Source organism: Pan paniscus, chromosome 1 (assembly GCF_029289425.2).
Source record: "Pan paniscus chromosome 1, NHGRI_mPanPan1-v2.0_pri, whole genome shotgun sequence".
In the NCBI taxonomy this organism is placed as follows: Eukaryota; Metazoa; Chordata; class Mammalia; order Primates; family Hominidae; genus Pan; species Pan paniscus.
Window position 1 is genome coordinate 45,461,798 of NC_073249.2, and position 11,100 is coordinate 45,472,897.

The 11,100-nt window shown below is 40.3% G+C and overlaps 1 protein-coding gene across 1 annotated transcript; it reads left to right on the forward strand.

The window, feature by feature from the left end:
- The first annotated feature begins 8,934 nt into the window (after positions 1-8,934).
- On the forward strand, positions 8,935-9,702 carry LOC100970928 (10 kDa heat shock protein, mitochondrial-like). The gene has a single exon (XM_063595572.1). The coding sequence runs from the start codon at positions 9,223-9,225 to the stop codon at positions 9,571-9,573; it is 351 nt and encodes a 116-aa protein (XP_063451642.1). The 5' UTR covers positions 8,935-9,222; the 3' UTR covers positions 9,574-9,702.
- Positions 9,703-11,100: the final 1,398 nt, after the last annotated feature.

An 11,100-nucleotide genomic window follows, 5' to 3' on the forward strand; every position in this document is an offset into this window, starting at 1 on the left:
GGTTTATAGTGTTGCATTAAACATGATGAAAAATATGCTAGAACTTCAAGAGATCTTTTTTTATTGTGATGTACAATTTACTAGAGAGATGAACTGTTCATGCAGAGATGATTAGAGCCACGTGGTGGTTTAAACAGATACTAACCACACTTGACCTCACCACAACAGCAACAGGAGGTGGGTAAAACATGATTAGAGCAGCACAGTATGTACAACAGTTAATTTATGCAGTTATGATTGAATAATGCATCTTTACCTTTGTTTACATTGCTCACAACTGTGAAAGTTACCATATTCAGCGTATAAATGTCAGTTTTGATAAATTTTAACTCTTTATAATAGATTTGTGTATATTTTATGATAGCAAATGATAAAACAGACTATCTATACATTGTATGCATTCATGACATATCTTTTTCTTAACTTTTTTCAATATTTCTTGACTACGTGGTTTTTCTAGGCTGTAAGTTTATTCAAATTGTCCCAAATCTCCAAAAACTTTTCCAATATATTTACTGAAAAAAAATCTATGTATAAGGGGACCCACGCGGTTCATACTTACGTCATTCAAGGGCCAACTGTATCTCCTACTGGTTCTTTTTCTCTGCTAGCACCCTGATTAATGCAGTGATATTAACTACAGTTGTTGGTAAGGCTTCTTAATTAATATAATATTAGAAAAAGATGTAGAAGAGAGATTGATTTTGGACACTATAAAACCTCTAAATTAATAAAGAATGAGAAAGTATAAGAAAGTTATAAAATAAGCCAAAATAAACAAAATTGCTTACCTTATGATGGCCAAAGTTACTTTTTATCAGGCAGCTATAAGTAGGCAAATATACACTTAAGGATGTTTGTGAACTTAAAATATTCACCAGCAGAATAAAAATAGGGTGTTTGAGGTAGCCAGCCTTCAAGATAGCTCCCAATGATTCCTACCACCTGGCATTGACATCCTTGCGTCATCTCTTCCCATATTGTACTGGGGTTGTTCTCTATGACTGACAGAATACAGCAAAAGTGACAGTACATCATTTGGGAAACTGGGTTATTAAAGATATTGTGCCTTCTATCTTGTTCTCTCTCCCTCCCTCTTGGATCATTCGCCCTTGGGTAAGCCACCTGCCATGCCATAGCTGTCCTGTGGAGAGGCCTGTGTGGTAAGGAATGAGACCTCCGGACAACAGACACCAAGGTCCTTTGACAACAGCCATGTAAGTGAGCTTGGAAGCATATTTTCCAGCTCCCGTCAAATCTTCAGAAGACTAAAGCAACAGGCAACATCTTGATTGCAACCTCAGGAAAGACATTATGCCAGAACCACCCAGTTAAACCACTTCTGGATTCCTGACTTTCAGAAATTGGGTGAGATAATAAATGTTTGTGGTTCATGCTACTGTTTCCCTTCCAAACTGATTTAAAAAATAACAGAAACAAAGTAAAACTCATAGGAAAGGCAGAACTGAAGAAATAATAATGAGAAAGCATAAAATAGAAACTAAGATAAACCAAATGTAACAATTAAAATTATTCTAAATAGTCTAAATCCTGCTACTAAGAGGCAAAGGGACTTTTTTTTTTTTTTTTTTAAGATGGAGTCTCGCCTTGTTTCCCAGCCTAAAGTGCAGTGACTTGATTTTAGCTCACTGCAGCCTCGACTTCCCAGGCCCAGATGATTCTCCCATCTCAGCCTCCCAAGTAGCTGGGACTGCAGGCACACAGCACCACGCTTGGCTAATTTTTGTATTTTTTGTAGAGACAGGGTTTTACCATGTCGCCCAGGCTGGTCTCCAACTCCTGGGCTCAAGCTATTCTCCCGCCTCTGCCTTTCAAAGGGCTGGGATTACAGGCATGAGCTACCGCTCCTGGCTGGAGTATAAATTATTTAAAAATCAGGCTGGTCATGGTGACTCACACCTATAATCCCAGCACTTTGGGAGGCCAAGGCGGGTGGATCACTTGAAGTCAGGAGTTTGAGACGAGCCTGGCCAACACAGTGAAACCCCATCTCTACAAAAAATATAAGAAAAAAAAATTTTGCCACGTGTTGTGGCGGGTGCCTGTAATCCCAGCTACTCGGGAAGCTGAGGCCTGAGAATCGCTTGAACCTGGGAGGTGGAGGTTGCAGTGAGCCAAGATCACACCACTGCACTCCAGCCTGGGCGACACAGCAAGACTCCATCTCAAAAAAAAAAAAAAAGTCAATTAATTAGGCCAGGCATGGTGGCTCATGCCTGTAATCCCAGCACGTTGGGAGACCAAGGCAGGCAGATCACTTGAGGTCAGGAGTTCAAGAACTGCCTGGCCAACATGGTGAAACCCTGTCTCTACTAAAAATACAAAAAATTAGCCAGGCATGGTGGCACACACCTGTAGTCCCAACTACTTGAGAGGCTGAGGTAGGAGAATCGCTTGAACCCAGGAGGTGGAGGTTGCAGTGAGCTGAGATCATGCCACTGCACTCCAGCCTGGGTGACAGAGCAAGACTCTGTCTCAAAAAAAAAAAAAAAAGAATTAAATAATATGCTACTAATATATAGCTACTTAAAAGCCAAATGGTTTAGAAAGGCTAAACATAAGAGAATGAGAAGATAAACTATCATTATATAAAAGAAAAGCAGGATTAGCAATATTAGTGTGAGATAAACTAGAACTTCAGGCAAAAAAGCACTAAAGGCCAGGCACGGTAGCTCACATCTGTAATCCCCGCGCTTCGGGAGGCTGAGACAGGAGGATCACTTGAAGCCAGGAGTTTGAGACCAACTTAGGTAACATAGCAAGGCCCTGTCCCTATAAAACATTTCAAAATTAGCCAAATGTGGTGACCTGTGCCAGTAGTCCCAGTCACTCAGGAGACTGAGGTGGGAGGATCGCTTGAGCCCGGGAGTTTGAGGCTGCAATGAGCTATGATGGTACTAGCACATTCCAGCCTGGACAACAGAGTCCAGGCTGAATGGACTCTTTTGCTGAAAAAGAAAAAAAAAGAAAGCACTAAAGCAGGTGGAGTTCTTGCATATGATAAAGGATAGTCAGAGATGAAAATATAATAATAAGGAATTGATATGAAATAACATAGCAGCTAAATATATAATGTAGACTGGTAGGCTTATAATGAGAAAATGATATAAAATACAATTATCATAGGAAATTTTAATTATCTAATATCCATGACAGATTAAGCAGACAATATGTATAAAGGCATGAAGGACTGAAACAGTATAATTCATAGCATAGAACATTATTTCAGATTTTATATTCTACAAATAATGGCTATATACATTCATGTATAGAAATTGAGCATATCCGGGCCAGGCGCAGTGGCTCACGCCTGTAATCCCACCACTTTGGGAGGCTGAGGCGGGAGGATCACGAGGTCAGGAGATTGAGACCGTCCTGGCTAACATGGTGAAACCCCGTCTCTACTAAAAATACAAAAAATTAGCCGGGTGTGGTGGCGGGTGCCTGTTGTCCCAGCTACTCGGGAGGCTGAGGCTTGCAGTGAGCCGAGATTGTGCCACTGCACTCCAGCCTGGGCGACAGAGCGAGACTCTGTCTCAAACAAAAAAAAAAAAAAAAAAGAAATTAAACATATCTGGTTATAGAGAAAAATCTCATTAAAGACAATAAAGGAAAACATTTTTGGGACTTTATTTTCCATCCACAATTAAATATTAGGCCAGGTGCAGTGGTTCATGCCTGTAATCCTAGCACTTTGGGAGGCCGAGGCAGGAGGATTGCTTAAAGCCAGGAGTTTGAGACAAGCCTGGGCAGCAAAGCAAGACACCTTCTCTATTTTAAACAAAAAAGACACTAAAAAAATGGACAAACACAATTAAACATTAATGGCATAAATGTTTTCTTAGGAATACTCGTCAATAACCTGTAAAATAAACAAGTACCCCACAGATGAGAACTTGGACAAAAAAGAAGAAAGAAAAGGAAAGTACAAAAAAAGAGTGTTTGGTGGGCTATATAAAAGTGTATGACAAATGTTAGGAAGTATTATTAGTTAGCCATTTAAAAATAATAATGAAAATACCAACCTATCTAAATCTTTGTGATGAAGTCAAAGCAGTATTTGAAAGAAAATACACAGTTTTAAATGTTATGTTACTTTTTGAGTAAGAAAAATTATTATATAAAAAACAATGACAGGCCGGGTGTGGTGATGCATACCTGTAATGCCAGCACTTTGGGAGGCCGAGGCGGGTGGATCATCTGAAGTCGGGAGTTCGAGACCAGCCAGACCAACATGGTGACACCCTGTTTCTACTAAAAATACAAAAATTAACTGGGCATGGTGGCAGGCACCTATAATCCCAGCTACTTGGGAGGCTGAGGCAGGAGAATTGCTTGAACCCTGCAGGTGGAGGTTGTAGTGAGCAGAGATCACGCCACTGCACTCCAGCCTGGGGGATAGGGTGAGACTCTGTCTCCAAAAAAAGAAATATACAAGCCTCCAGAAAATCTAATTAAGAACAGAGGAGAGATACACAAAATATTAGAAACATTAACACACAAATAATACACAAACATGCTAAAAATGTTCCCATCCCAAAGAAAAAAACTTGTCTTTTCTTACCATAGGTCTTACTCTTTTCTCCTGAAAGACCACTTCTAAACCAGACAATTTTTTGGAAATATTATGTTTTCTGATTATAAAAGTACTACAAAAATATTTCTGTTTAGTATAGCAGGCTAGGTACTACAGGACTGAACCACCTGGTAAAATCAACTAAAATTACTGGATTTTAAAAAGTCTTAAATGCATTCAAAAGCTGACAAGAAAGTAAAGATTACAGCTGGGCGCGGTGGCTCATGCCTGTAATCCCAGCAATTTGGGAGGCCGAGGCGGGCGGATCACAAGGTCAGGAAATCAAGACCCTCCTGGCTAACACGGTGAAATGCCGTCTCTACTAAGAATACAAAAAATTAGCCAGGCGTGGTGGTGGGCTCCTGTGGTCCCAGCCACTCGGGAGGCTGAGGCAGGAGAATGGCGTGAACCCGGGAGGCGGAGCTTGCAGTGAGCCGAGATGGCGTCACTGCACTCCAGCCTGGGCGACACAGCGAGACTCCATCTCAAAAAAAAAAAAGGAAAAAAAAAGAAAGTAAAGATGACTTAATGTATTATACATCTAAGGCATCGATGGTTGAAAGATATGCCATTACTTTACTACTAAGAAAACAAATGTAATCAAACTATGACATAATGCTTTCTTATAACTTTTTTCTTGTAACTTTTATTTTACACTTATGGAAGATCTTGTAGGCTAATCATCTATTTTTTCCTTCATTTTTATTTATTTACTTATTTAAAGATAAGATCTTCCTATGTTACCCAAGACTTCTGAAGTCCTGACCTCAAGCAATCCTCCTGCCTCTGCCTCCTGAGTAGCTGAGACTGTAGACAAATGCTACTGCACCCAGCTTATTTTTGTAATTTTATTTTTTTGTGACAGGGTCTCACTCTGTTGCCCAGGCTGGAGTGCAGTGGTGTGATCATGGCTCACTGCAGGCTGGACCTCCTGGGCTCAAGCAGTCCTCCAGCCTCAGCCTCCTGAGTAGCTGGGATTACAGGCATACGCCACCACATTCGGCTAATTTTGTATTTTTAGAAGAGACGGGGTTTCTCCATGTTGGTCAGACTGGTCTCAAACTCCTGACCTCAGGTGATTGGCCTGCCTCGGCCTCCCAAAGTGCTGGGATTACAGGCGTGAGCCACCGTGCCTGGCCAATTTTTTTACTTTAGTAGTGACAGGGTCTTGCTATGTTGCCCAAGCTGGTCTTGAACTCCTGGGCTCAAGAGATCCTCCTGCCTCAACCTCCCAAATTGCTGGGATTATAGGCATGAGCCACCACGTCAGGCTGATCCAGCTTATTTTTAATCATATATTACTTTTGAGCATATATTAAAAGGTAAGTGAAAAAATTGCTTAAGGTGTGCTTAAAACTACCTCACATTTAATCTGACTCTTCCACACAATTGTCTGTACCATCAAGAACATTACAAATGTATTATTTCGAAAAACAATCCTTAACATAATGAAAAAAAATTGATGCTGGGCTCTTAAGCCTGACTTTGCTATTATGTAGCACTAACCTACTTCTGACTCATGTTTTAGGAGTGTTGCTGAAAAGTCTGACTCACTGTGCTATCCCCTCTCCACTAACATTCGATGCCTCGGGGTTAAAAGAATGCTTCACTATTAGTCTCAAGATTTTCTTCCAAGCCACTGACATTCCTTCTGCAATTTTTGATGCTGCAATTTTGATATTCATACATGCATAAACAATGACATTTATGTAATGGCTGACTGGCTGACAGTGATTATAGACAGTTTAAGATACACACTGATTTCAAAGATGTTAAAATGTGAAAAAAATATTTCAAACAATGAAATATAATACATTAAAGTAAGAATGAAGTGAAATCTAGAGGATATCTACCAAAACTGGAAGAACTCAGGTTCAAGTTTAATAGCACTGTGCAGCATGTGGGTTGGAAATCAAAGCCCAAACCCATCTAAAATAGGGAATCTAAAAGGAGATTCCCTCTTCCCCCTATAAAACTGGGTCCCAAAGAGTTACTCTCTCAGTGTAAGGCACATTAGAAATCATCCATTTCTCCACCACAATTATCACCACCAGATGACTACAGCAATAATTGCTCATCTCAAAATTCGGTGCTAAGTCAGGAAAGGGAGATTACCTCCTCCAAGAACCTGTAACCACAAGCAAGCCCTAATGCAGGTTTGCAGCAGAAACATGTATAACCTAACGCATATTAGAAAAAAAAATCATAAACCAAGAATTAGGATTAAAATAGTCCTAGTACAATGATGCCCTCAGATGCTCAAAAGAAGCATATCCCTTGGGAGGAACTCATCTATCCCAGGCCTCAAGGAATTTCTAAAGAAAATGTTTTTTAAAAAGTCAGTACAGTAACAAAGCAAAAGAAAAAAAAATCACAAAACCACCAGGAAACAAAGCACCATGACCAGGAACCAGCAGGAGGCCAGGCGTGGTGGCTCACACCAGTAATCCCAGCACTTTGGGAGGCTGAGGCAGGAGGATGGGCCAGGCACCAACAGTCTTTTATAGGAACAGAACCGTGATTTTGTTTAGTGAGTAATATGCTAAGCTTAAAATGCTTACTGTTATGGACTGAATTGTGTTTCCCAGCACACCACCTCTCCCTACTCCCCTCCCCAGCCACCACTGAAATTTATATATTGAAGCCCTAACCAATGTGACTATATTTGGAGATAGGGATTTTAAGGTTAAATGAGATCATAAGAGTGGGGCCCAAATCCAACAGGACTGGTGTCCCTATAAGAGGAAAAGACGCCGGGTGTGGTTGGCTCAGCCGGGCACAGTGGCTCACGCCTGTAATCCCAGCACTTTGGGAGGCCAAGGCGGGTGGATCACCTGAGGTCAGGAGTTCAAGGCCAGCCTGGCCAATGTGGTGAAACCCCATTTCTACTAAAAATACAAAAATTAGCCAGGCATGGTGGCAGGCACCTGTAATCGCAGCTACCCAGGAGGCTGAGGCAGGAGAATTGCTTGAACCTGGGAGACGGAGGTTGCAGTGAGCCGAGATTGCGCCATTGCACTCCAGCCTGGAGGACAAGAGCGAGACTTTGTCTCAAAAAATAATAATAATAAATAAGAGGAAAAGAAACTAGAAATCTCTTTCTCTTCATGAACACAGAGGAGAAGCCATGTGAGTACACAGGGGCAACAGCTATCTGCAAGCTAGGAAGAGCGCCTCACCAGAAACTGAATCTGCCAGAACCTTTATCTGGGAGGTGGAGGCTGTGGTGAGCCACAGTACTGCACTCCAGCCGGGGCAACACAGTGAGACTCTCTCTTAAAAAAAAATCCAATAAATGAAGATAAATGAATCATATAAACATATTGGAAATAGATTTAAGTCTCTCGCTTAGTTAACTATAACAACATAGTACTCACTAAAATAAGACATCTATGACAAATTAGTGAATGTTATTAATGCAAAGTATATTTGAGATTAGTCATTGCACAAGAAAATTTGAACACCCTGAAATCTTTTTTTATTTTTATTTTTCTGAGACAGAGTCTCACTCTGTCACCCAGGCTAGAGTGTAGTGGTGCGATCTCGGCTCACTGCAACCTCTGCCGCCCAGGTTCAAGTGATTCTTCTGCCTCAGCCTCCCGGTAGCTGGGATTACAGGCACCTGACACTGTGCCTGGCTAATTTTTGTAGTTTTAGTAGTGATGGGGTTTCACCACCTTGGCCAGGCTGGTCTTGAACTCCTGACCTCGTGATCCACCCGCCTCAGCCTCCCGAAGTGCTGGGATTACAGGCATGAGCCACCGTGCCCAGCCGAACACTCTGAAATCTTAAAGTTTATATATGAAAGAAACTTGGTAGACATTTTACCAAATTTGACAATCTTAAGAAATTACATGTTATTACCAAAAGGAAGTTGTAAAGATGAAAGAAACTTTTCTAAACAGTCAGTAATGAAAATAAATTTCAAACAAGAAGAGAGAAAAGATTGATTTATCTTTCTATTCATGTAAGAGAAAATACTACAAAATCTTGACCAGGCACGGTGACTCACATCTGTAATCCCAGCACTTTGGGAGGCCAGCGTAGGTGAATTGCTTGAGCTCAGTAGTTCAAGACCAGTCCGGGCAACATGGCATGACCCCGCCTCTACAAAAAATACAAAAATCAGCTGGGCTTGGTGGTGTGCATCTGCAGTCCCAGCTACTTGGGAGGCTGAGGCGGGAGAATCACTTGAGCCCGGGAGGTCAAGGCTGCAGTGTGCTGTGATGGTGCCATTGCACTCTAGCCCGGGAGACAGAGTGAAACCTTGTCTCAAAAAAAAAAAAAAAAAAAAGAAAGAAAGGAAAAAATACTACAAAATATTGTCATATGATGAAGCAATCAGAGTTGCAGGAAGAAAAGTATCACAGAGGTGAGTCAGGTAATCAATAAAAATATTATGTTGTTTTTCTGGATTTTATAATTTGTGTTCTTGATTTAAAATTTTTTTAATTTGTTATGATTTCTTTTTTCACTCTAAATGAAAAGTTACTTCTGTGCATAATTTTGTACTTATGATTTTATAAATTTATATTTTCACTTTTTTTTTTTTTTTTTAACAAAAAGAGTCCCCAAATTACATGAGCTTCAGGTCCTACAAAGCCTGGCTCCACTCCTGATGACAGATGACTATAAAAACAAGAGAGCGAAGTACGAGTCTGAGGCGGAGGGAGTCATGGCAGGAAGGACAAGCGTTTAGAAAGTTTCTTCCACTCTTTAACCAAGTATTGGTTGAAAGGAGTACTGCTGAAACTGTAACCAAAGGAGGCATTATGCTTCAAGGAAAAGTATTGCAAGCAACAGTAGTCGCTGTTGGATCGTGTTCTAAAGGAAAGGGTGGAGAGATTCAACCAGTTAGAGTGAAAGTTGAAGATAAAGTTCTTCTCCCAGAATATGGAGGCACCAAAGTAGTTCTAGATGACAAGGATTATTTCCTGTTTAGAGATGGTGACATTCTTGGAAAGTACGTAGACTGAAATAAGTCACTATTGAAATGGCATCAACGTGAAACTGCCCATTCCACTGAAGTTCTGAAATCTTTCATCATGTAAATAATTTCCATATTTCTCTTTTATAATAAACTAATGATAACTAATGAAAAAAAACCCCACAACATCAGTTGAGGTAAACTTATTAATCATTTCAATAGAAGTTTGAAAATGCACGATAATAAAATTCAACAACCTTCACATTAAAACTAGATATATTTACTATATCTAGTAGTATGCTATAGTAGATATATTTTTGCACATCACGTTGGGGCGGAAAAATAAAAATACAAAGTACAGATATATCCTACCTAGAGTTAACCAAACTACAAAGTTTGAGGGAACAGTTCCCACAAGACTATCCTCACTTCTGATACAAACTACAAATTTGGAGGGGTCCAAAAACTACCTTCTTTGATAATTCACAAGACTCACAGAGCTCACTGAAAGGTATTATGCTCATGGTTACGGTTTCTTACAGAGAAAAGATACAAATGAAAATCAGCCAAGGTGGCTGTGTAAAATGGTGCAGCCACTACAAAAAAAATTGTGGTGGTTTCTCAAAAAAAAAAAAAAAAAATTACCGTAGCAATTCTACTTGGGGTGTATTCAAAATAATTGAAAGCAGGTCTCAAAGAGACATCTGCACACCCATGTTCATAGCAGCATTATTCATACTATCTAAAACATAGAAGCAACCCCAAATGTCTACTGACAGAGGAATGGATAAACACAATGTGGTATATACATACAGTGAAATATTACACAGCCTTAAAAGGAAAGGAAATTCTGACATGCTACAAAATGAATGAACCCTGAGAACATTATCCTAAGTGAAATGTCAGTCACATAAAGACAAATGCTGTATGATTCTACTTATTTGAGGCAGAGTAGTCAAAATCACACAGACAGAAAGTAGAATGGTGTTTGCCAAAGGGTGACGGGGAGAGAAGAATGGGAAGTTGTTTAAAGGGTACAGAGTTTCAATTTTACAAGATGAAAAGAATTATGAAGATGCACAACATTATAGATGTATTTAACACTGCTGAACTGTATGCATAAAAATGGTTAAGACAGTACATTTTACGTTATGTATACCTTATTACAATTAAAGAATTTGGCCAGGCGCGGTAGCTCACACCTGTAATCCCAGCACTTTGAGAGGCCGAGGCAGGCGGATCACCTGAAGTTGGGAGTTCGAGACCAGCCTGACCAACATGGAGAAACCCTATCTCTACTAAAAGTACAAAATTAGCCGGGCATGGTGGCAGGTGCCTATAATCCCAGTTACTCGGGAGGCTGAGGCAGGAGAATCGCTTGAATCCAGGAGGCAGAGGTTGCAGTGAGCCAAGATCGCGCCATTGCAGTCCAGGCTGGGCAACAAGAGTGAAACTCCGTCTCAAAAAAAAAATTGAAAAAATACAGGACTCCCAGATAAATTTGAATTTCAGACATACTTATGTTAAAAAGTAATTCATTGTTTACTGAAATCCAGATTTAATTGGTGTTCTGTAT